General features: G+C 39.5%; 1 protein-coding gene across 13 annotated transcripts in view; it reads right to left on the bottom strand.

Moving 5' to 3' along the window:
- mef2cb (myocyte enhancer factor 2cb) overlaps positions 1-27,841 on the bottom strand; it is a 302,892-nt gene that overhangs the window by 122,129 nt on the left and 152,922 nt on the right. For 5 of the 13 annotated variants that reach the window (XM_043708885.2, XM_043708890.2, XM_043708877.2 and 2 more), the window contains one exon: positions 7,969-8,152. The exons of the other annotated variants lie outside the window; for them this stretch is intronic. In XM_043708885.2, coding sequence (XP_043564820.1) covers positions 7,969-8,022 — 54 coding nt within the window. In that variant the 5' untranslated portion in view covers positions 8,023-8,152. The remainder of the gene's footprint in view (positions 1-7,968; positions 8,153-27,841) is intronic. 13 annotated transcript variants of the gene reach the window in all.

The raw sequence follows: 27,841 nt of genomic DNA, 5'->3' as shown, positions 1-27,841 counted from the left end.
TGTCTGTGTACGTGGTTTGAATGTGGCTGGTGCCCATGGATTATACACTGAGATACTGGCACCCAATGTCCAACATGGAGGTCACTTAGGCAAGCAGTGAGATAACTTTGCAATGTACTATCTCTGGTTTCCATTTTGAGTTGTCCACATCGAGCTTGTTTGTCGAGTTTGTTCAGTTAGAAAGCTGAATAGTAGTTAGGTAAATTGGACCAAAACGTTTAACAAGAAATAATTCCCCTTAGTTGGCAACTTACCACTGCCCAATGAGAAACTCACCATGCTGCTTTAAAAAAGCATAAAAGATGGTATGAGTTGCTCCTGACATTGAGATGAGCCTTGCCAGAGTTCTCATCTGATTCTACCACACATTGGGCCACAACTCACATCATCACTCTTTAAGAATCAACCCATAGTTCCAGAGGAAAGGAAAAATTACCACCAAAGGAAACCACATTACAAGTTTTTAGCAGGCTTAACACTGCTGTTCATTTCGGTTCCTCCAAAGTTGACACACTATAGACAATCACTTGACCTCCAAATATGTCACTAGTAACAACTTTTATTTCTAGAGTTTGTCATGAGCAGTAATTAAGATTAGGAAGAAAACTGCAGACCTAGATACAAAAGGTACTGGGCACCTATTAAGTAACCTCATTTTCCTTTTTGATCTTACTCTTCTTCATCCAAACCAAATCAAATCTTATCTGAAGGACTGCATCTCTGACAGTGCAGCACTCTCAAGGCACTGCATTAAACTGTCAGTAAAGCTTATGTGCTCAAATAAATGTCTTGATTGAGATTCCAATTTAGAGGTGAAAGTACACCTGATGAGCCATGAATGACTTTAATGCTCCAAACCTCCACAAGGGAAAAGTAATCATGGCTGGAGAAGCTTAATTAACCTTTCCCAAGAGGTCTACTTCATTACAAAGATCTCAAAAACTAATCAAAGTAGGAACAACATATGACACTGCTTTGACATTCCAGTCAGCTTCATAAGGTGTCATTGATGCAGGCCTGCAGACATTGGTAGCTCAGCATTACTATGAAGACGATCTTATTTCTAGAATCTGGGATGAAGTCTCTTACCTCTGGCTACCAAAGGTGGTCATTCTGCTCTACTATCATTGCATACGTGCAACAGATTCCCAGGAATTTTGGATTCTTTTGACTTATACTTGAATAACAGTCCAGACTTAGAGAGGATCTGATCCAGGTGTTTAGGATTAGTTAAGGCACAACATCAGACCAATAGATTGTTTGAAGTGATTATGTCAAGAGAAATTAAGAGGCATTCTCAGAAACTAAGGAAATTTGATCAGTGTATGTAAACACCTGGAACTTGGATATCTGGACATCTGATCAGACATTTGAGCAATTAGACAAGTTGCATGGGTCAGATGAGATTTATCCGAGGATTCTCTGGGAAGCTAGGGAGGAGATAGTAAAGCCTTTGGCTTTGATATTTGAGTTGTCATTGTCTACAGGTTTAGTACCAGAGAACTGGAGGATTGCAAATGTTGTGCCCTTGTTCAAGGAGGGCAGTAGAGATAACCCAGGTAATTATAGACCAGTGAGCCTTACTTCTGTTGTAGGAAAGGTTTTGGAAAGGATTATACGAGATAAGATTTATAATCATCTAGCAAGCAACAATTTGATTTCAGATAGTCAACGTGGTTTCGTCAAAAGCAGGTCATGTGTCACAAACCTCATTGAGTTTTTTGAGAAGGTGACCAAGGATGTAGATGAGGGTAGGGCAGTTGACATGGTATATATGGACTTCAGGGGTAAAGCCTTTGATAAGGTTGCACATGGTAGGATGTTGGAGAAACTGCAGAGGCATGGGATTGAAGGTGATTTAGCAGTTTGGATTAGAAACTGGCTTTCTGAAAGAAAGCAGTGAGTGGTGGTTGTTGGAAAATATTCAGCCTGGAGTCCAGTTACTAGTGGTGTGCCACAAGAATCTATTTTGGGACCACGCTGTTTGTCATTTTTATAAATGGCTTAGACGCAGGCATTGGTGGATGGATTAGTAAATTTGCAGATGACACTAAAGTAGGTGGAGTAGTGGACAGTTTGGAAGAATGTTACAGGTTGCAGGGGGACTTGGATAAACTGCAGAATTGGGATGAGAGGTGGCAAATGGAGTTCAATGCAGCTAAATGTGTGGTAATGCACTTTGGGAAGCATAACAGGAAGACAGAGTACTGCATCAATGGAAAGATTCTTGGTAGTGTGCAGAGGGATCTTGGAGTCCATGTACATAGATTCCTGAAAGGTGCCACCCAGGTTAATAGTGTTGTTAAGGAGGCATATGGTTTTTTAGGTTTCATTAGTAGAGGGATTGAGTTCCAGAGCCGCAATATCATGCTGCAACTATACAAAACGCTAGTGCGGCCGCACTTGGAATATTGTATACAGTTCTGGTCGCCATATTTCGGGAAGGATGTGGAAGCATTGGAAAAGGTGCAGAGCAGATTTACCAGGATATTGCCTGGTCTGGAGGGAAGGTCTTATGAGGAAAGAAGGCTAAGAGGGGATTTGACAGAGACATACAAGATGAGCAGAGGATTAGATAGGGTAGACAGTGAAACTCTTTTTCCTAGGATGATGACATCAGCGTGTACGAGGGGGCATAATTACAAATTGAGGGGTGATAGATTTAAAGACAGATGTCAGAGGCAGGTTCTTTACGCAGAGAGTGGTAAGGGCGTGGAATGCCCTACCTGCTAATGTAGTCAACTCAGCCACATTAGGGAGATTTAAACAAAACTTGGATAAGCACGTGGATGATGATGGGAGAGTGTAGGGGATGAGGTGAGAATAGTTTACAGGTCGGTGCAAGATCGAGGGTCGAAGGACCTGTTCTGCGTTGTATTGTTCTTTGTTCTAGGAAGATGCTAGCCTGCTGTAGAGAGAAAGAAACAGCAGCATGCTGTGCCAGACAAAAAAAAATTGCTCTCTTGGATATGTGGTACTTTAAAAATATAACGTGACATACATAACTTTTTGAAAGGTTATGTGTCAAATTCACTGTTCAGCAGTCAGTATACCTGACCTCAACCAGCTACTGGACATGTTGTGCTAAGCAGCTAGAAAGCTCCACATTGGAAGAGCATAGGTTAGATATATCTGTCTTACACCCCAATTACTGAATTTTCTAATGAACACCTGCTAGGGTCATGGTGTAATTGTACTAGAAGAACTATGGACATTCAGCCCTGCATCAACAGCATCTAGCATCAAGTTCATGGGCCATACTGGTAGTTTGCAGTAAGGCTGACAAAAATAGCACAGGATCTTGACAAAAAGTGGAAACATTGTCTACTATAAATGATAAAAGACACTAACAAGTGACTTCAAGGATGGAATCTCATGGCTGAGATGAATGTTATAACATACTTGGCCCAGAAGCTGTGTGGACTGCAATCCTCTGAACAATGCCTAGATTTCACATGTTGGTGCCCTCCAGTCTTGGCTCCTCCAGAGTTTACAGGGTCTGAGAAAGGCACAAGTTAGTTCTCATGTCTCAATGATCTGTACCCCTTGCTGCTAGAATTCTAGCCTCTAACACTGATGGCAGGTATGTGGTTTGCCAGGCTTCTTCCCCTTTCAAGCACCTCTATGCTAGACGGCAAGTCATAAAATGGTGGGGACCACCTAGAATCTCTAGAGGCTTGATTTTACAGGGGAAACAAAAACAGTTTCTGTTGTGGAGCATGGTCTATTAATAGCTTGAATCCTGGCATAAGGAGTTTATTCCTCCTTCACTCCTTACAATACCTAGAAGAAATTCCAAGCTAAAGTAGGAAATCAGCATACCTGAATTCCAACTGTTTTCAGGCCTATACTCTCAGACATCCAAATGAAACAATCCTGTGGTTTTGTCTGGAGAATTCGACTCCTGTGCTTAATTCTTAATGTTCCTATCAGTCACTCCCAAATACTGCCTTGTAATAATTTTAAAGGATATGTTACATCCTATTCAGCATTTGATTATAGTCTATATAATATTTTATTTCAAATTTATTTTCTAAGGTTCTGGGAAAAATATTGTATCAGAATCACAAAACTGTTACAGTGCAGAAGGCGGCCATTCGGCTGACTGTGTCTGCGCAAAGAATTTTAGTTTAGGGCCAAACACATGCTTTTTACCCCATATTTGTAAGTTCTTGTCATTTAAATAATCATCTAATACACCCTTGAATGCCTTATTTGAAACTCCACTACACTTGCAGGCAGTACATTCTAAACCCATTCAATTTGCTGTGTAGTCCACTTGCTTTTCTCACCACACATTTGCTTCTTTTGCAAATCACTTTAAAACTGTGCTTTTTACATGGGAACACTTTCTCCCTATTTTGTCTGGACTCATGAATTTGAAAATGTCTATCGAACCTGCTGTTAGTTTTCTCCTCTCCAAGAAAAGCAGCCCCAACTTCTCAAATCTATCGTCATACTCTGGAATCATTTGCAAAGATCTTCAACATCCTTTTCACCACATTCACACCTTTCCTAAAGGGTGCCTCCCAGAACTGTATATATTAACTGAGGTCTAATCAATGTTATTTACAAGTTCAACATAAATCCATTTACTCTCATTAGGTTCTTCCACCTTATTATCCTTCAACTAAGTTCTAATACAGTAAGTCATTTACAGCAAAGGTCATTATTCAGCCCATTGTGTCCTTCTCTCCCTGAAAATTCTTTAAATTGTGCCATTAAGTTTATATAGCCTCTCCCTGTACCTTCTGCTGAATTGTATTGAATTCCATCTTCCCCTAACTTTCCCATTCTGCTAGCCTATTGATTCCATGTACTTTAATTTTGTCCACTAACCTTTTATGAGGGACCTGATCAAAGGCTTCTAAAAATCCAAATACACCAAACTAATTGGTTCCGCCTTATTTATTTCTTAAATCCTCAAAAAACACCAGTAGATTTGTTCAACATGATCTGCCATTCATAAACCTATGTTGGCTTTCTCCAGTCACATTAAAACTGTCCATATGTTCTGTTATCACTTCTTTTACAATACTCTCCACTGCTGTTGTTAGGCTAATTGGTCAGCAATTCCGATTTTCTCACTCTTTGGAAGCCATTCGGTTCAAGGGTAATTTATGGCCAAAAACTGCTGGTTTTGATGGTGACATTCAGATTCCGTGAAAGAATAAAAGGGGAAAAAAATGCAAGCCCATTCTCTAACAATTCTTTTTATTGCAAATGAGAGTCAAGGAGATGGGAACAGGAATGCATCTGCAAGCCTAGAGCACAACAATTCGAAGACCAGAAGAAGAACATAGAGAATCGATAAAAACGGAAACTTAGCTACAGTTAATTTTTGTTTTTAGATCATTCCTGGGCTATGTTAAGACTCTCTGCATCCAACCAACGGTTGTTTTTGGAAGCATAGAAATTTATTCAGGGTTCCCAAGAAACAGAGTTAGCAGACTTGGTGTAGAGACTTCAGAGTAAATCGTTACTGCCTCTATTAAAATTGCAGCAGTTTTAAAAATTTCTAACAAATCCCATTGTTAAAAATGCCATAGTGAAAAAAAATCCAGGCTTTGTTCATGGATTCACAAAATGTTGCTTCAATCATGACTGAAATTTGTCAAGTTCGTATGATACAAAGATGGAAGCATCATTTTTTGTGGGATTGCAAAAAAAAATGGTTTTGATCAGTAATGGCCTGCTACCCACAATCAGGCACTTAAATTGATGTACAGTGCAAAGTGCTTGGAAATAAAGCCATATAACACTGACCCAATGATTTTCCTTCATAAACTCCCTGCAGTAGATCATGACACTATTATGAATTTTTGCATGGAATTATCCATGTAACTTGTTGAGACAGATTGCCAATTAATAGAGAATTGAGGAAAATGAGATCATATGAATAGTTCACAAATAAATGAAAATACACTAATGGTGTAATTCCATGAACTTGGTTGACCAAATTTTCATTTTTTTTTTTTTAACAGATGATCTTTGTAACAGGTAGACTGACAAGACTTTCCCCTCAGTAAATTAGATTGGATTTGAAGTCAAGGTGTAGACAGTGTGCCAAGTCTATAAGTTACTCATTCCTGATTTTGTTTTTATACCTTTTAATTTTTTAGAACAGGATTGTTTGTATGTGGCAGGAATACCTCCCATGACATAAAAACCTAAAACTATTGTGAACAATTAGATAAAATTGAGGCAAAACTATCAATAAAGGATAAGAACTCCCAAAGCTGTTTGATGAATAATCTTAAAATATGAATTTGCTCTTTATGTTTGCATTTGCTCCAGAATTTACTACCAATAAAAATGAATTCCATGAAATCCTAAACCACTATGATATTTAGATAAACTACAGCTCCTGTATTCCAAATACAATTTTTATGTGCAAACTTCATGCGGATACCTAACAGCTATTGCATTGACAGGAACATGTGGAAAGTTTCTAAATAAACACAAATTCTTTTCACTATAACTTCTAGTAGATACATGTTTGAGCTCCAAATTCTTGCACACAATGGGAAAGAAGTAATGATTTATAAACTAGCATTAAAGACCACCATTTCAGCTTCAAACTGTAAACTATTTAAAGAAAGCAAGGAGGTAGCTAGATAATGGCAGCATTATTACTTTCTGACTTGGCTTCAAGGAATACCAGTCTACAGGGAAAAACATAAAATGTATCCATCATAAATACTAGGTTGGTTTGATCTTTCAGCATAACTTTTCCTGCAGAGTCATTTAATCCCAATAGAAAAGTGCCGCTTTATTAAGCCAACAGTGTGAATCATTGCACACATGGAACTGAAATTTGTGCTTTGATTGGTTTCTTTCAAAACAATGTTCTCAAGGATACAGAGATAAAAATTATAACATCAGGGAGATCAAGTAAATGAAAATAAAATGGAGAAAAAGAATTTTAATTAAAACATAAAAGACTTATTGGAGAGTAGTTTGATTGTCTACCCTTCCAATTTACTCTGATATCCACAAATACAATTACAGCATGTTGAAACTAATATAATTCAATGGAATCCATTGAAGGGTGCCAGGAAATTGAACAGCTTTATGATTTTTAATATGTTCTGAAGACTTCCATTTGCATTGGCATAAAATATTACCGCCCATATCTTTATTTGGAAAAAAAGTTACGGCTTAAGTAAATTCATTAAGCAATCAAAAAGCAGTTATTTTGTTTAGTGCATACAACCATATTCAAGACAGATATTTGGGATGCAGATTTCAGAAACTGAGAGAAGGCACTATTTTGATCAGTATCAATTCCCATAACCAGTTCAGTGGCAAACCATTATGTTTCTTGGGCCAGCAGTGATAAATGTCAATATACAGAGGAACCTCGATTATCCAAAAGGACACGGACAGAGAGTATTTTGTTCGGCTAATCAAATTCCAGATAATCGAATGCCGGATAACACAGTTTAGCCGAGCATCGGGACCTTGCGATCTTGCCAGATAATCCGATATTTGGATAATCGAATGCCGGATAATTGAGGTTTCTCTGTACCGGTCGTTCTGTTATAACGTACACTTCATCAATGCAAATTCGCTTTCAGGTGATTGACGAATTAGGGACGCTGTTTCTATAACACAAATGTTCAAAACATGTGTTGGCTGTAACACGATTACAGTACCAACACTTTAAGCGATGTTTCTAAAGCTTGATTTTTCCATAATTCGGGGTTGCACAAGAATGCAACCATCACGTTATAGAAGAACTGACTATACTCATTAGGTAATTGAAAATATAAAGTTAAAACTAACACTTCAATGTATTTAGGGCATTGGAAGTTGGTTGCAATGGTCACTGCTTACTGCTAATGATGAATAAAAAATGTAGTTGCTCCACAAAGTCAAAGCAACAAATAAATCAGTCAAATTGAAACAGGATCCACACAGATTCACTCTAATGATTGATAGCAACTATCTGTATTCAAGCCTCACCTGTCTGTTTCGTTCATCCACAATCCGCGTGATTTGAATCTTTTTCCTCCCCATCCTTGCTTTTTCTCTTCTCTCCTCACTTTTAAGTCCTGTACTTTTGACCTTAACTCACTTCCGTTTTCTCAATATCAGACTTTCTTCTCACTCCTCACTTCGTTCAGTTCACAGATTCTTGCATCTGTCCCTGTTAATAAAAAATAAATCAATTTATGTTAAACAGTATACCCTCAACTATAAAGCAAGGTAAAATGTATGGGACCAAAATTCAATAGCTTTTATACAGGTCTTTCATTTGCAGGAGATTTTGTTTTACAGATCTAAAGGGCTGAACCTCCAAAAAGGGGTGATGGTGGAGCAGGTGGGCAAAAGGTCTGGGAAGCAGCAACTTATGTTAAGCATTCCAATTTCACTGGCTCAATCGTGACCGGAAATAAATGAAAGGAAGTGAGGTGGTTAACCAGAGACAAAGGTCAGACCCTGAAGAAATATGAACAAATTTATCTTAAAGAAACAAATCACAAATGGATCTATAAAATCCATCAAAAATCCATTTTAAACTTCTTCAACTTGTTAGTCTCTAATAAAGAGAAACAAATGTTTATTCAGTATTCAGGTAATCTGTCAATTGTGTCAAAGTGTGAATGTGAACCTCGTGTTGAGATCATTTGTTTTTGAAATTCAGCCATACATTCACAAGGATAATGCTAACCCTTGGGGAAATGCTAACACAAAACTCGATTGAAACTGGACGATCAGATGCTATTTTCTTTTCTGATCAGCAACAAGTTCAAATAACCCTGCTAAATTCAGATATCCCACCAAAATAATAGACACCTGCGAGCATGAAATGCCAGTTTCAACTTCCACTCAAGGACCCGATGTCCAACATCTGACCAGACAGGTTGAGCATCAACTTGTAAGTCTTTCCAATATATGGTAATGTCAAGCAGTGACAGTGGAAGAGATTTCTGGTTTGCCATTTGATGGAACAAAATTAGAGCCTCTGCCATTACTACCCATAGCTGCAGACTATAATATTCATGTAAAACAGTAGTAATTCAGACTCTTTTGGGGCCAAGCTGGATGGTTGTTGTTGGATCACATTTAAGTCAAAGTTAAGGCTCGAACTCCATTCTGGTGAATTCACAATCTGCCTTTTTTCCCCTGACCATGGCAGAGACCACAATGCTGTAGATCAGACTTGACTTCAGGCAGAATTTAAGAAGAATTCCCACTCTCTTTTACCTACCCGTAACAATTGGATATGTTGGAAATGGAGCAAACACTTCTGCGTCGGTGTTCCGCATGTTATTTCTAAAGGTCTGCTAAGTCTTTCTGATTCTGCAAAAATCCATCCTGTGATGTTTACTTGATGCAGATATTGTGACCTGAGGGGAGGGTATGATTTAAGGGGAGAAGGGCATCTACCTAACCTCCCACCTTCCATCACCAAATTTTGGAGACAGAAAATATTATGTCTGTCCTCGTTAATATATGCTTTTTGCAGCCTGGCAATGAAAGACAGGAATAAAAGCAGAATCAGGGGACTCAATTATGGGGAGGAAGCAATCCCAGGCTGGAGAATGGCCAAAGGTCTCCTAATGTTGGTAGAACAAGCAGAAAGAATCTTTAAAAAGCTTTTCAAAAGAGCGTCTCAACTAAACCTCCAATGGTCAAGCTGCTTGATGTCACTGAAATACTGCTGGCAAGCCCCACACTGTGGCATAGCTTAGTCGGCCCATGATCAAAATGGTCTCCATGATTGCATCAAGATGTATGTTTGTTATTTAAATTAAACCTTCACTTAGTTGGGACCGTCCTGTGCCTGAAAACAAATTAGTTAAAATAGTGGGCTTGGTAATGTCACACCATCTCCTTCCTATTACCACCTTAGACCTTCCAGAGACTGCTGGACAGGCATGGTAGAATTGACCTTTTATTGGTATAAACTAACAATCCAAAACAAATGATGTCAAAAGCAAAAAATGTGCGTGTAGTGCCAACAATTATGTTACTTTTGAACATATAAAATTACATAATAGTACAGAGACTTATTTTGAAGAGGGACATATGTAGCAAATTAAGAAGACTGTACTATGTTCTCGTAGTTCCGCAAACCCGCGACAAATTATACCTGCCTGGGGCAATATCAGGTCGCATGATTTTTATCACTTTCTGGAAAACTGTCTAAATTGCTCAGATCTCCCATCTGATCTGTATGTAGACTGGTTGCATGATCCAAAGAAAAATTGCTTGAGGAAGGTATATGATAATGGTTCTCAATTATAAAATTTAGTATCATGTTAGGGTTTTTGCATATGAAAGGGGCATATTTACCATATTGTAAGTTCAGAAACCAGGCCAGGTTTAATAATCATGGTGAAAGGTTGGAGGTATGGTAGCAACTCTGCCAGGGGCCATTCCCAAGCACCTTCACGCAATTATTTTTAAGACATCAAGTATGAACCTGATCAAGGTTAGGCTGCAGAACACTGCAGGGGGAGTTTTCCACTTTCAATTGCTGCTAGTCAAAGGCCAGCAGACTATCATTACCAGCACAGCCACTGGCATGAGAAATGGGAAATCAGTTTGAAGGGCAAGAATGGATCTCCCAGTGGGGAGTGAGCACAAATACTTGAGCAGGAGGGATCTCAGCTGCCTGGCAAGACATGAAAGTTTGTCACTTGACGTGTTCTCTTCTTGCACACACTCCCCCCATCACCCACCACTTAAGGGACTCCAGGCAAGATAACCTTCTAGCCCCAGTCATAATTGGGAGATTGGAGAAGACAACAAGCTCTTCATCTTGAGATTTTAACTCTATTTTAGGGCCTCCCCATCTCTCTGTGCACTTCCGTGGGACACTGAATTCCATCCATTGTTTGAGAGATAACCAGCTATTGCAGCATATGTAAAGTAACAATTGTATCACAGTTAATGAAATCACAATGTTCCCTAAGTAGGAAGGAAAACATTGTCTTTTTTTGACGTGACATTATAGATAATGACATGTTCCACTTAGGCAAATAGCGTAATTCTGCAGCAACAAGACATTTTAGCTTTGAAATTTTAATAAAATTGTATCAAGGCAAAATATAATTTGAATATGAATACTCTGAGGAACCAAAAGTTACAAGATAACTGAGTCTTCCTGTTTTCACAAGAATGTTATTTATTTTTTAAATATCCTATAGTATATTTTGGGTAAGTTTTGCCTAAAAATGAGCAACATTTGTCTTTGCCTCCAAAGAATAATGTCATTAAATTATATTTTCACTTCTCTCTTCAATTTAGGTGGTTCCCTGTAACTTCTGTTTTATTTATCTAGTTGCTTTCTCTACAAAAGAAATTTCTAGGATAACTATTTGTATTGGGTTTGGGACTAGATACTGGTATGTGTCCCTCTTTAACCTGGTATGTCTCTTCCGCTTACGTCCACTCTGCTCAGGCATTGTTTATGTATGCTATAAAGCAGAAAATAACAATTAATAAGCGGGGTAGATAATGGCATCTGGCATTTGTTACGTTTTGCCCTGCAATTAAGTTTTATAACATTTTGCATAGCAAGTTGTTGAAAGCACCTCACCATTATTTTGACAGCAAAACCAGGTCTATTGAAGGTACATAATTATTGAATGAGGTGAATATGATGTCTGGCAGACAAACCTGAACTTTCACAAATCTCATCCTAATTGCAGATGAAGATGACAGTTGGCTCATTTGCTTCCCCTCCCAATTGTTCCCTTTCAGTTTTTTTTAAAATGAAACAACACCTTTGTGAACTATTTTGGGACTTCTGTCAGCATGGAGGTATTTCAAAAAGATGGTAAGTTTAAAATAAATTCATTGCTTGACTAGGAACCAATGCAAATCAGTGAATAATATAATCAGTCAATATAAATAGGTGGATAAATAGCACTTGGTGCAAGTAAAGATATGGGCAGTTTTGTGTCATCTAAAATATACAGCATGTAGAATTTGGAAGGCTAGCCAACAGTGTATTTGAATAGGTTAGACATAACAACAGTATGGATGAAGGTGTCCACATCAGTGAGCTGAGGCAAGGGCAATGTCAGACACTACAAACAAGTTGAAAATAGTTTGTAATAGAGAGGATGCAGGTACGTGGTCTCAAACTGACCTTGGTGACAAATAAAATTGAAAGGCAGTAGCATAGTGGTAATGTAATCCAAATACCCAGAATATTACTCTGAGAACATGCTTCTGATGGAATTCAAATTCAATGAATAAAAAAATCAGAAAATGTAAGATTAGCTCTGGAATGGTATCATAAAATTTCCATTAATTGTCATAAAAACCCATCTGGACTAGTATTGTTCTTCAGTGAAGGATATCTGCTGATCTTACTCAATTTTGGTGTATATGTAATGCTGGATCCACAGCAATGCAATCAACTCTTAAATGCCCTTTCAAATAGCACACCGAGCCAATCAAGGGCAATTAGGGATGTGCAACAAATATTGGTCTTTCTACATATGCTTACATGCCTTTCCAAAAATAGAGAAAAGACAGTATAGTTGCAAACTGTCTGGTTCAACCTCAGTCAGTTGGCAGGGAGAAGGATGGAGAATGCAGAAAATATCTGCTTTTCCAGTACAGTTGTCAGATAAGCAGACTGATATTTTTGAGACAGTTGAAGATTAAAGATATGATGAAGGTGAAGTAGGGATAATTGGAGTGAAGGAGAAAATGATGTTTTTTTTTGGACAATGCCATTGTGGAAACATAAGAAATAGCAAATTCAGCTGTAAGACATCTTACTGCAATATCGTCACTGAATTTCACTACTACTGAACAAGATGAATATGATGGTTGGCTGTAAGTTGACTTCCTCAGGATCATAAGATAATTAAAGATGATAGAAGCCATTTTATAATCCTAGTTCTTCGAGATAGACTGACCCTGAAATATAAAGTCACAGAACATCCAATTGGTATCTTATTTGATTATTTGTTGCATGAAGAACATCCCATTCTTCAATGTCACCACTTGAATCTATGACCAGAATTGAAGACTCGAGGTGCCATTTGTACTGTGTAATTTTAACATTAGAATACAAGTCAGAGGAACTAATGTTCAAGAATCTATTAGTTAATAATTGTTGCTTTGTCTTGGTAGGACATTTTGGGCACTAATTCTATTAAGAATTGCATATTTTCAATTTTTTTGACACTATTAATGTGTTCAATTTTCTTTTTTCTTTCTGATGCATAGATTCTAATCTTTGCAAATTTCTTTATAAAATAATTATTGTTCCATATCAACAACTACTCATCAAAGTACTTATAACATGGATGGAATTACACACTATAAAACTGCACTGGCATACAAAACCACATTAAATGTATGCAAACCATTAAATTACATATGCTACCCTTACATTGGAACACACTCTGCTGCTCAGAGAAAAACAATACTTCATAAAACAAAACTCACTAAACTTTGCTATAGTTTCACTGGCTGCTGCAATTTACTTGAATGTCACATGTACAAAGCATAATGCTGTATAAAACATAATGCAAATTGAGGACTTTATTTTAACATAAAGCCTTAACTAATTATAAAATCCTCAAAGAAAAAGAAGCCAGTTAACATCAGCAACAATTCTCAACTATCTTCCAACAGTATCATACAAACAAAAATGCTAGATACTGGAAATAAAGACATCTTAATGAACAAAAATATATTCTGAATATTAAAACATTTCTCATTAGTTCCTTTTATAAATATTTTGTGACATGGAAATGAACACTTTCCATGGGATGGAACAATTCAACAGAGAAATTACAGAAGGATATAAGTAATACAGCATGCCAACAGAATACAAAGCTATAATCTTTCATCACAGCTGAATTAATGGTTATAAACTATGTACGCTTTGCTCTAGTGGTTTGTGACATCACCATAATACTTCAATTAAACTGCATCCTTGTCCTGCCTTGATGACTAAGCAAATTTATCCAAATGAGTAGATGAGCTGTACACCCAGGAAAATCCCAGGATTAACTGGGAGATTTAGTTAGTCTCAGCTAGGGTTGCCACTGAGGGCATATATCTACTTTCAACAATAAATAATTCGGGAGACAAACCTGGTAAGGGTTCTTATTTCTAATAAAACCTATATGATAACTCCCATATCCGCTCAGTATGGATATCATGAAAAGTTAGTATTATGCTTTATGTGATAGTTCGTTGAGTTAAATAGCCCACCATTCCCCAATGCTCAAACAAAAATGGACACGGAGGTGAGATACCTCAAATTAAGTGGTGAGAGTACAATTAGAGCGCACGTTAAGTCCTTCAAGAGAGGAGTATAGAGAAGAACTTTTGGAATAAAACAGAGTTGGTTTATTCGCAAAACTTAGTGATTGGTATAATTAGGTTCCATTACTCTTTTAAAAAAGTAGAAAGACTGTATTAAAAACAGAACACAACTAAACAAGGAACAAAACCAAATATCTATTTTTTAAAAATATAAACATTACTTTATTATTTTATTTTCTCCATGAGAAAAAAACACATTTAATTAACATAGGTCACTTCAGTTACGAGGAGGAGAAAGTGAGGTCTGCAGATGCTGGAGATCAGAGCTGAAAATGTGTTGCTGGAAAAGCGCAGCAGGTCAGGCAGCATCCAGGGAACAGGAGAATCGACGTTTCGGGCATAAGCCCTTCTTCAGGAATGAGGAAAGTGTGTCCAGCAGGCTAAGATAAAAGGTAGGGAGGAGGGACGTGGGGGAGGAGCGTTGGAAATGCGATAGGTGGAAAGAGGTCAAGGTGAGAGTGATAGGTCAGACTGGGGTGGGGGCGGAGAGGTCAGGAAGAAGATTGCAGGTTAGGAAGGTGGTGCGGAGTTCGATGGATTTGACTGAGACAAGGTGGGGGGAGGGGAAATGAGGAAACTGGTGAAATCAGAGTTCATCCCTTGTGGTTGGAGGGTTCCTAGGCGGAAGATGAGGCGCTCTTCCTCCAACCGTCGTGTTGTTGTGGTCTGGCGATGGAGGAGTCCAAAGACCTGCATATCCTTGGTGGAGTGGGAGGGGGAGTTGAAGTGTTGAGCCACAGGGTGGTTGGGTTGGTTGGTCGGTCCGGGTGTCCTAGAGGTGTTCTCTGAAACGCTCCGCAAGTAGGCGGCCTGTCTCCCCAATATAGAGGAGGCCATATCGGGTGCAGAGGATGCAATAGATGATGTGTGTGGAGGTGCAGGTGAATTTGTGGCGGATATGGAAGTTTCCTTTGGGGCCTTGGAGAGAGGTGAGGGGGGAGGTGTGGGCGCAAGTCTTGCACCTCCTGCGGTTGCAGGGGAAGGTGCCGGGAGTGGAGGTTGGGTTGGTGGGGGGTGTGGATCTGACGAGGGAGTCACAGAGGGAGTGGTCTTTATGGAATGCTGATAGGGGAGGGGAGGGAAATATATCCTTGGTGGTGGGGTCCATTTGGAGGTGGCGGAAATGACGGCGGATGATACGCTGTACATGGAGATTGGTGGGGTGGTAGGTGAGGACCAGTGGGGTTCTGTCCTAGTGGTGGTTGGAGGGGCGGGGCTCAAGGGCGGAGGAGCGGGAAGTGGAAGAGATGCGGTGGAGGGCATCGTCGACCACGTCAGGGGGGAAATTGCGGTTCTTGAAAAAGGAGGCCATCTGGGTTGTACGTTTTTGGAACTGGTCCTCCTGGGAGCAGATGCGGCGGAGACGAAGGAATTGGGAGAATGGGATGGCGTTTTTACAGGGGGCAGGGTGGGAGGAGGTGTAGTCCAGGTAGCTGTGGGAGTCGACTTCAATTACTAACTTTCTTCTTAAACCACTTCATCTTGCTCCTCTGCCTTCTCTTTCAATGATGAGTCTGAGGAATGATCTAAAATTGAAATCATTTACTGACTTTTTTTGCCCATCAAACCATAAACTGGATTAATGAACTCACTTAATGAGCAGACAACAAACAGGAAAAATAATTCAGCTATTTTCAGGTTGGCAATCCATTTTCAGGTTAACACTTTGTGATTAGTGGACCAGTGAGTATCAGTGCTTAGACTTAAATGAAGAGAACAGATAATGCAAGTTTGCTGATGACACAAATTTGGTGAGCGAGCAAGCCAAGAACAACAGACATAGATAATTCAATGGGATTTGGACAGTGTCTGAGAATATGCAAAAGGAGGCAGATAGAGAATAATGTGGTGAAACATGAAATTATCCACTTTGGTTGAAGAAAAAAGGAAAATATTTTTTTAAAATGGTGACAGTCTAATAAATTCAGATAGGGTCCTTGTCTGTAAATCACTGTAAGTTAACATTTAGGTACACCAACTAAGTTAGGAAAGGAATTGGTATTTTAGCCTTTTGTATTTTCTTCCCATTCATTAATGGGATGTGGCCTTCACTAGCTAGGCCAAAATTTATTGCCCATCCCTAACTGCCTAGAGGACAATTAACAGTCAACTACATTGCTGTGCGTCTGATGTCACATGTAGGCCAGACCAAGTAAGAATGACAATTTCCTTCCCTAAAGGACATTAATGAACCAGTTGGGTTTTTCTAGACAATTAAAAATAGTTCCATAGTCATCATTAATTTTATTTTCAGGTCATTACTGAATTCAAATTCCACCATCAGTCATGGTGGGATTCAAACTCAGGTCCCCAGAACATTACTTTTACACTCTTTTCCAGAGACCCAGGTAAGGAGGATTTTCCCAAATAATAGAACTTTGGTAGATTCATCAGAGGTCTGCAAACATATTCCATTATTCAAAGGATGCAAGGGACAACCAAATAATTTTAGGCAGCTTAGGCCGACTTTGGAGGTGGGCAGATTATTCGAACCAATATTGAGTGTCCAAATTAAATGCTACATGGAAAGGGATAGATTAATCAGGGATGGTTAGCATGGTTTTGTTAGGGAAGATCATGTCTTACTTAACTGTATTTTTTGAGGAGGCTGTGAGGAGGGTTGATGAGTGTAGTGAATGTTATCTATATGGGTTTTATTCTGCATTTAACAAGGTCCCACATGATTGACTATTTAGAAACATTAATGCCCATGGGAAATGGAAAAATGTGCTGAGTTGGATCCAGTGACAGGAAATAAAGGGTAATGGTCAACTGATGCTTTTGTGAATGAAAGTTGTTTCCAGTAGGGCGTTCCTGAAGGCTCAGTTCTAGGTCCCTTGCTGTTTATGGTATATTCTAAGGATTTAAGAGTTAAATGTGCAAGGCATGATTGCAAAATTAACAAAATTACTTGAAAATTGGCTGTTTGAGAGGGAAGAGGAAGGCTGGTATCTGTAGAAGGTTGTGGCCTCGTTCCTAGTCTCACCAGCTAATGGAAACATCTCACAATGTCCACTGTGTCAAGGCCATTCAGTATCTTGTAAGTTTCAATTAGATCCCTCTCATCCTTTTAACCTCCATCGAGTCCTCAAACTTTCCTCATATGTTAAGCCTTTCATTCCTGGTATTATTCTTATGAACCTCCCCTGGACGCGCACCAGGGCTAGGGTATGGGGTCCAAACATGCTCACATTACTCTAAATGTAGCCTGACCAGAGCTTTGTAAAGCCTCAGAAATACATCCTATTTTTATATTCTAGTCCTCTTGAAATAAATGCCAACATTGCATTTGCTTTTCTAACTACCGACTCAACCTGCAAGTTGACCTTAAGGTAATCCTGGAATAAGAATCCCAAGTCCCTTTGCACTTCAGACTTTTGAATTTTTTTCCCCATTTAGAAATAGTCTCTGCCTCTATTCTTCCTACCAAAGCATTTGACCACACACTTTCCCATGTTGTATTCTATCTGCCACTTTTTTTGCCCACTCTCCTAACCTAAATCCTTCTGCTGCCTCCCCGCCTCCTCAATACTACCGATCCCTCCAATTATCTTTGTATCATCCCAAACATAGCCAGAATGTCCTCAGTTCCTTCCTGTAGATCATTAATGTATAAAATGAAAAGTTATGGTCCTAACACAGACCCTTGCGGAACACCACTAGTTACAAGCTGCCATCCTGAGAAGGACCCTTTTATCCCCACTCTCTGCTTTGTGCAAGACAGCCAAATATTCTAACCATGCTAATACTTTGCTTCTAACATCATGGGTCCTTATCTTACTCAGCAGCAACATGTATGGCACCTTGCCAAAGGCCTTCTGGAAGTCCAAGTAAATAACATCCTTTGACTCTCCTTGGTCTAACCTGCTCATTACCATCTCAAAAAAGTTTTAATGGATTTATCAAGCATGAACTCTCCTTGATGAAATCATGTTGACTTTGCCCTATTTTACCATGCACTTCCAAGTATTCAGAAATCTCATCCTTCACAATTGACCCAAAATCTTACCAACAATTGAGGTTAAGCTAATCAGCCTGTAATTTTCCATCTTTGCCTTACTTCCTTTTTCAACAGGGGAGATATTAGTGATTTTCCAGTCTTCTGGGACCCTCCCTGACTCCAGTGATTCCAGGAAGATCTCTTCAGCTATTTCCCCTTCAGGAGGTGGAGTCCATCAGGATCAGGTGATTTATCCTTTCAGTTTTCCCACACCTTCTCCTTGGTGATGGCTACCACATTCACGACTTAACTCTCTGGGAATTTCTGGGATAGTACTCATGTCTTCCACCGTGAAGACTGACACACAAGTAGTTGTTCAGTACCTCAGCCATTTCCCATTATTATTTCTCCAGCATCATTTTTCCAGCAGCCCAATATTGACTTCTACCTCTCTTCTGCCCTTTATACATCTAAAGAAGCTCCTGCAATCTTTTTATATTATTGGCTAGCTCTCTCTCATATTTAATCTTCTCCCTCCTGATTTCTTTTTTTGTCCTCCTCTTTTGGTCTTTGTAGGCTTCCCAATTCTCTGCCTTCTCATTGCCCTTCGCTGCATTATATGCTTTCTCTTTTGCTTTTATGCTGTTCCTGACTTCACTAGTAAGTCATGGTTGCCTCACCCTCCCTTTAATATGCTTCATTTTCTGAGAGATGAATTTTTACTGTGTTTCCTGAATTACTCCCAGAAACTCCTGCCATTGCTGTTCCACTATCTTTCTTGGTGGCTCTTCCCTCAGTCAATTCTGCTTACCTTTTCCCTCATGCCTCAGTGGTCACCTTTCTTCAACTGTAATACCATTACATGTGAATGCACCTTCTCCCTCTCAAATTGCAGAGTAAATACTATTATATTATGGTCACTGTCTCCTAAGGATTCCTTCACATTAAGCTCCCTTATCAAGGTATTTGGAAAGGCAAGGACTGATTAGAGGATTGATGAGGGCAGAGCGGTAGATGTGATCTATTTGGACTTCAGTAAGGCATTTGACGAGGTTCCCCATGGGAGACTGGTTAGCAAGGTGAGATCTCATGGAATACAGTGAGAACTAGCCATTTGGATACAGAACTGGCTCAAAGGTAGAAGACAGAGGATAGTGTGGAGGGTTTCAAACTGGAGGTCTGTGACCAGTGGAGTGCCAAAAGGATCGGTGCTGGGTCAACTACTTTTCATCATTTATGTAAATGATCTGGATATGAGCATAAGAGGTATAGTTAGTAAGTTTGCAGATGACACCAAATTGAAGGTGTAGTGGAGAGCGAAGAAGGTTACCTCAGATTACAACGGGATCTTGACCAGATGGGCCAATGGGCTGAGAAGTGGCAGATGGAGTTTAATTCCGATAAATGCGAGGTGCTGCATTTTGGGAAAGGAAGTCTTAGCAGGACTTATACACTTAACGTTAAGGTCCTAGAGAGTGTTGCTGAACAGAGACCTTGGAGTTCAGGTTCATAGCTCCTTGGAAGTGGAGTCGCAGGTAGATAGGATAGTGAAAAGGTGTTCGGTACGTTTTCCTTTAATGGCCAAAGTATTGAGTACAGGAGTTGGGAAGTCATGTTACGGCTCTACAGGACATTGGTTAGGCCACTGTTGGAATATTGTGTGCAGTTCTGGTCTCCTTCCTATCGGGGGCATGTTGTGAAACTTGAAAGGGTTCAGAAAAGATTTACAAGGATTTTTCAAGGGTTGGTGCATTTGAGCTATCGGAAGGCTGTTTTCCCTGGAGCGTCGGAGGCTGAGAGGTGACCTTATAGAGGTTTATAAAATCATGAGAGGCATGGATAGGATAAATAGACGAAGTTTTATCCTTGGGGTGGGGGAGTCCAGAACAAGAGGGCATAGGTTTAGGGTGAGAGAGGAAAGACATAAAAGAGACCTAAGGGGCAACGTTTTCACGCAGAAGGTACTACATGTATGGAATGATCTACAGAGGAAGTGGTAGAGGCTGGTACAATTACAACATTTAAAAGGCAGCTGGATGGGTATATGAATAGGAAGGGTTTGGAGGGATATGGACAGGGTGCTGGCAGGTGGGACTAGATTGGGTTGGGGTATCTGGTCAGCATGGACAGGTTGGACCAAAGGGTCTGTTTCCGTGCTGTACATCTCTATCATTTTATGGCTCTAAGTCTGTGTCATTGCACATCACTAAATTCAGAATTGCCTGTTGCCTAGTGGACTCTACCACAAGCAGCTCCAAAAAGCCATCTCTTAGACATCCCACAAATTCCCTTTCTTGCAATCCACCACCAACCTGATTTTCCCAGTCTACTTGCATATTGAAATCCCTCAAATACTTGTCTTTTTGACACTCTTCTTCTATCTCCTGTTTCTTTTGCCTCATATCCTGAATACTGTTTGGAGGCCTGTACATGGCTCCCATTATAGTTTTATTACTTTGTGGTTCCTCAACTCTACCCACACAGATTCTACATCATTTGTCCTACGTTGCTCCTTGCTATTGATTTAATTTCATTCCTCACTAATAAGGCAATCACACTCTCTCTGCCCATCTGCCTGTCTTTTGGATAAGATGCCTATCCCTGAATATTTAGAAGATATTAAGGCGGCACATGGGATGCTTTCCTTCATTTGCTGAGGTGTTGAATACAGGGGCAGGAATGTATTTCTGCACGGTTCTGGTCACCATATTACAGGGAGAACATAACTGCTCCAGAGAGAGAACAGAGGAGACTTACAGAAATGTTTCTGGACCTGAAAATTGCAGCTGTGAGGAAAGATTGGATAGGCTAGGATTATTTTATCTTAAGGTCAGAGGAAGCCAAGTGGGTGACTTAACTGAAAGTCATAAAGGGACTTGGATACACCAGACAAGAAAGAACTGTTCCCGTAATGGGGTGATCAATTACAAGGGACACAGATTTAAGGTGATTAATCAAAGGGTGAGGGGGAACATACTCACAATGCTTCAGATGAAAAAGTATCTAATTTGCCTCCCTGTTTGGGGTTGAGGCACAAGATCTTAGCCCATTTAAAAAGAATTTTGATCTGGTTAAGGGATAAATTTTGGCCAGAATATGTAAAAATGTAAGCAAGAAGAACAGTTGTAGACCATATGCCTCTTAAATCTAGTCTGCCATTCAGTATCATGATCGAGTTTAGAAGAGTGAAAGGGTACTAGATTGAAGTTTACAATGGCTTTGACAAAGTGGATGTGGAAGGAATGAAAAGAATCTCTTGTGGGTTAGTCCAGTATAATCTCTAAAGCTACAGATCAGATGCTGAAACTGGGATCAAAATGGTTCGCTAGTTTATCCAGCAGGAGCAGACATGATGGACTGAATGGCTCCCTTCTGTGCTGTAACTTTTATAAGTTCTACAGTTCTATACTACTTTGTGTACACACTTTAGTCTCATTCCGTAGAATAGAATATGCTTTTCCGAAAAAGGATGCAATATAAAGTTTCACTAGATTACTCCCTGGGGTGGGAGTTATGTCTTGTTCAGAGAAATTGTGTAGAATGGATCCGTATTTACTGGAGTTGAAAAGATAACAAATTCCATTCAAACATGACAATTTTCTCACCAAGATGTTTTCTTAGTTTCCTCTGTTAGCCTCAATAATGAGCTACTTCAAAGCCTAAGTGATTTCAAACTTCCTCTCTACTCATCATGCTTTCTCTCCTTGAAGATAAGTTCTATCCTGTGCTTGAATAATATCTCCCTCTTTATACATTCACCAGAACAGACTCATGGTCATGATTTGAGTTTGTCATCTCACATGATTGTGATAATCATATAAAATCATCTGATCATTTTTTCATATTACTTTCATCCCTCTTCCCTCCACAAACCCACTTCCATTTCCAAAATTCCTTGGTTTCCCTGCCTTACAAAATCCTATCCACCTCTGCTTTAAACAGTTTTTAATTATTCTGCCTCCTCTGTCTTCTGGGGCAGAAGTTTCCAAAGAGACACACCCTCAGAGGAAAACAAAATTCTCCTCATCTCTGTCCTGATTGGGTGACCCCAAATCTAAAGCAGTGCACTTTCCTCTGGACTAACCCACAAGAGATTCTTTCCATTCCTTCCACATCCACTTTGTCAAAGCCATTCAGGGTTTATACGCTTCAATCTAGTACCCTTTCACTCTTCTAAACTCGATCATGATACTGAATGGCAGACTAGATTTAAGAGGCATATGGTCTACAACTGTTCTTCTTGCTTACATTTTTACATATCCTGGCCAAAATTTATCCCTTAACCAACATGGCCACTACAGATTATCTGTTAATTTGCATCATTGTTGTTTATAGGAATTGGTATGCATTTATTGACCATTATGTTATCTATCATGTTACTTGTTATTTTGGACAAATTAGATAAGTGGGCAAATACATAACAGATGCAGTATAATGTGCATAAGTGCAAGGTTATCCACTTTAGTAGCAAAAACAAGCAGGCAAATTATCATCTAAATGGCATCAGATTAGGAGAGGGAAAAATGCATTGAGATCTGGGTGCCCTCGTTCACCAATCTCTGAAAGTTGGTAAGCCTGTTGGCCTACTTAATAAGAAGATTTGAGGACAGAAGCCAGGATGTCTTGTTGTGACTGTACAGAGCCCTTTGCGAGGTGACACCTGGAGTACTATGCACAGTTTTGGCCTCCTTACCTGAGGGAGTACAAAGAAGGTTTATCAGCCGGATACCTCGGATGGCAGGAATTACATCCAGAGAAAGATTGGATTGATGGACATGATATTCGCTACAGTTTGGAAGAATGAGGGGCATCTCATAGAAATCTAAAACATTCTAACAGGATTAGACTGGGTAAATGTAGGAAGATATGCATGACGACCAGTGTGTCCAAATCAGGAGTTGCAATCTAAAAATATGCAATAGGTCTTTTAGGACAGAGATGAGGAGGAATTTCTTCATCCAGAGAGCGGTAAGCCTATGAAATTCTCTACCCAAATGTTGACGCCAAAATATTGAAGCCTTTCAAAAAAGACATTGATATAGTTTTTAGGAGTAAAAGGAATCAAAGGATATGGGGAGAAAGCAGAAACAGGAGATTAAGTCAGATGATCAGCTATGATCATATTGAAAAGGGCCAAATTATCTCCTCTTGCTCTTACACTGGAACAGAGTACATTTTAAAACTGCTTCATTGACTCTAAAAACAATTCTGCCTGATGTAAGGTTGTAAAATGTGTTACCATGAGAACATAAGATACAGGAGCAGAAATAAGCCATTCAGCCCATCGAGTCTGCTCTACCATTCAATCTTGGCTGATATATTTCTTAATCTCATTCTCCGCCTTTTCCCCGTAACCCTTGATCCATTTACCAATCATAAAACTATCTATTTCTGTCTTAAACATGCTCAATGATTAGGCCTCCACAGCTGTCTAAGAATGCCTTAGTTCCCCAGAGTAACCTCTGGCTGAAGAAATTCCTCCTCATCTCAGTTCTAAAGTTCCTTCAGTCTGAGGCTGCGCCCTTGGGTTCTAGTCTCTCCTAATAGTGGAAACATCTTCGCCACATTGATTCTACCCAGGCTTCTCAGTATTCTGTAAGGTCCAATGAGATCCCTCCCTCATACTTCTAAACTCCATCGAATACAGACAGAGAGTCCTCAACAGCTCCTCATATGACAAGCACTTTATCCCCAGGATCATTCTTGTCAACATCTTCTAGACTGTTCCAATATCAGCATATCGTTCCTTAGATATGGGGCCCAAAACTGCTCACAAAATTCCAAACACGATCTGATGAGAATCTTATAGTCTCAGCAGTACAATCTGTTCTTGTATTCTAGCACTTTTAAAATGAATGCTAACATTTCATTTGCCACCTTAACAGCCAACTGAACCTGTATTTTAACATTAAGAGAACTCCCAAGTCCCTTTGCGTTTCAGATTTCTAAAGCCTTTCCCCATTTAGAAAATAGTCTATGCCTCTCTTCTTCCTACCAAAGGGCATAACCTTATTCTTTCCCACACTGTATTTCTTCTGCCACTTCTCTGCCCACTCTCCTCACCTGTTCAACTCTTTCTGTTATCTCCCTGATTCCTCAAAACTATTTGCTCCTCCATCAATCTTTATGTCATCTGCAAACTTAGCAACGATGCCCTCAGTTTCTTCAACCATATCATTAATGTACAGGTGAACAGTTGCGGTCCCAACACTGACCTTTGGAGAACTCTACTAGTCACTGACTACCATCCTGAAAAATACCCTTTTATCCCCACTGCCTGCCTTCTGTCAGACAGCCAATCCTCTATCTATGCCAGAATCTTGCTCCAATCACAACATGGAGTAGAAGGGATCAGATATTTCATCAACTGTCTCCTCCCAGTATATGCTGCGGAGGCAGGATGCAGGAAATACATTAATAAACCAAACTTCTTCCATTCAAAAAGCCTCATTACGTGGTGAGAGTAGGGCCCCAAAACATTAACACAAATCCAAAGCAGAATCATTGAGTTCAATTTGTAAAGCATCTACTGCATACTGAAAATTATTTCTTCACGACTAGTAGTTTTAGGCAGAAAGGCCAAGACCTTCACTGAACAACAAGAGTTGTCCTCAAGTCCCACCAGCATCAGCAACATCTCTGTCCCAACCCCAAACCCCATAAAAACAGTAAACAATGGGACCAACTGCCCCTTTATGTAAATTGCCTTCAGACAATTTGGGGACGAGACCAAGGCTTGCCACGTTGCAATTTGACAATGAAGTGGGCCCCCAGGAGTTTCAGATCCCCTGTGACTTAGAGAAAAAAAAATGCTCAGCTACAAGCTATTATAATTTTACTCTGAATTAGGATTTCATTTTATGGAAAATCTTTATACAGTTTCTTAATATCAAAGTGGAAAAATACACATAAAGCTGTATTAGTTCTAATGATGAACAGTTGAATAGTTCCTGAACTTGTGTTGCCAGCCACATTTACAATGTGGGGAACAGTAAGTGCTGCCACTAGCACTGAAAGCAACCAATTGAAGAGCTGTGGTCTCAAAACAGCTTTACTTCATTCCTGAATTCATAGATACAATAACAACCACTGTGATCCAAGCAAAAGATTTGTTTACTTTGCTGGATTCTACCATACTGCAAGAAGTCAGATCAGCATAAAGCTATAAAGACACCCTCTTCTGCTTTTACTGGAACAGTTTTTTGTTGAAACCACAGAATCAGCCAACAGATGGTACAATAATATACCATGTTTAATAGTACTCTATTTTTTAACAAGAGCACAATTCTTTAAGGATTGGATAGCAAATATATCGTGGGGTCATGCTTTAGATCAGTGCTATTAAGAACATAAGACCATAAGTTCTGTAACACTGCACCATACCATATTTAGAACATAATAAACCCTTCCATCATTCCATTTCCTTTATTTTCTACAGGAAAAAGGTATCTATTTAGGATGGAATTATATTTTGGCAGGGTGTGAATATCAAATTTGACAAGTATTCAAACATAAAATTCCAGATCTTATACACGCAATTTAAAAAGAAATTACAACAAGTTATCCTCTGCTGAAGATTTTATTGACTTTGCACAGCGCATTCTCCATCGCAGAAGAGCACAGAAAAAACATATTAAACTACAGGAGCAATATAAAACTGTTCAGAATAATCCAATTGCACATTTCATACAGGCACCTACCAGCATAATTGATTATGATTACAATACAAATACAAACAATAAAATAAGCTTAGTGTATGGAGAAGTATATTTAATTGTGTATGCCAATAATTAGTCATCTGAATTGGAAATAGTTTTGATTGTAAACCCTCAGACTTTGCCTTTCTCCAATATATTTCTCATGGGAGATGGGTTTCTTTTTTGAGAAGGAGTTAACTGCTTGTAATGTGGAAAAATAGTTCAGTCCATACAGACACAGCATATTGGCACAAGATGGGAATTTAAAAATCTGGTACTGTAGCTGAATGAGAAAAAGGAACTTGGTTTTGGCGGGCTTAACATCACTGTATGATTTGGCACAGAGAACATGCTGCAGGAAGGGTGATTTGAATGTGAATTAGGAAGAAGGCACTTGGGCAGCTGCTGTAGATTTCTCTCTCTCTCCCTCCCTCTTGGTCTCTCTCGCTTCACTGCATTGCAAAGGTCTGACAGAATGGCAGGAAACACGCAGAGAGTGGTCGAGGAAGGATGTGATGTCAGCAACCACTAACAATAAAAGGTGTAAAGGTGCTTCCTTCCTTAAACTGTTCCAGAAGTGCAAAATGGGAACCAAAACTCTCCACTTCCTTCTCATAGCAGAAACTGTCTGAATCTATTTTACTACAGTACCCCACACAAACAGTCTTCTGACAAAGTCACTGAAGGGACAGTGAATAAGGAAAGCTTCAAATGAAACTGTAACATACAAAAAAAATCCTACAACCATTATTAACTGCTAAGATAAGCATTAAGCAATAACTAAGATTCCAATATCTGTTTTATTATTTGCCATTAATTTATACTTACTAAGCAAATGAAGGAAAAAAAAATGTTTACCAACTGGAACGGTTACAATATTTTTCATGTGGCATAACAAACATTGGAAAACTTTTGTAAAGCAGTATTTGCAAAACATAGATAGGGCCTTCACATTTTCAGTTAAAAAGATTTTGTTGATTAAGGTCTGCTTTGGTTCACAGCAGCTTTTCTCATCCAATTGTTCACTGTTCACCACATTACATATCCTATGAGTCTTTTGAAAACCTTCCTTGGGGAATTGCATGGTCAAAGAGGTGGAAATGCCCATCACTGCTGGGACTTTCCTGTCTTCATACCATAATGCTGTAGCCAGGTCCCAACTGGACACCATTTCAAATGCTGAAAGCAGAAAATGACCAAGTATTTCAAGTGCTATCACTAAGGCCATGATCCAGAGGGAACAAAAAAAAGCTTATACCCTGCTTCGTGGGCAGGGAACAGGAGGTTATAATGTATGGGATGATCAAGTGGAGGGAGTACATTTTCCTGTGGACTGCCATATGGGGCCACACCATCAGGACAAGCCAGTCTTGACCCAAATTGCCACCTGGGGCAGTGGGGTATCCAAAGTAAATTGGGACTCCCACTTCCACAGAAAGAAGCTCAATAAACTTCTATATTCCATACGAGTAAAGGACTCCATCCATTCCATGTTACCTTAGACTCAAAAGGATACCCTTTATTCTGACTTTGCTAATGCACAGGCATCTCATGGACAAATGTCATTACTACATGCATTGTCCATTCAACAGCCTTTGCCCACCTCAACCTCCTTAACTACTAATCCTTTTCTCTTTCTGTACTTTTACTCACTCACTGAGGACACCTCGCCACCTTTATGCGTCACCATTAACGACTTCCATGTATTAATTTCTCCCATTGTCTCATTGTCAGCAAAACTGGCCTAACCACTGTCTCCACATTACTTGAATCCTTCTACAGCTTCACTGGACGTGCAGAACCCTTCACTGCCCAATTCTCGAACTGCAAAAACACAGATGCCTGGACTCTGGTTGGACCAAGCACCTGTCTAACTGCAGGTAGAAAGTGA

This window comes from Chiloscyllium plagiosum, unplaced genomic scaffold (assembly GCF_037043375.1).
Source record: "Chiloscyllium plagiosum isolate Xiang-an unplaced genomic scaffold, Cpla_swu_hap1 HiC_scaffold_2, whole genome shotgun sequence".
NCBI classification, from domain to species: domain Eukaryota; kingdom Metazoa; phylum Chordata; class Chondrichthyes; order Orectolobiformes; family Hemiscylliidae; genus Chiloscyllium; species Chiloscyllium plagiosum.
Note: the sequence above shows the minus strand (reverse complement) of the source record. Positions and strands in the feature narration are given on the sequence as shown.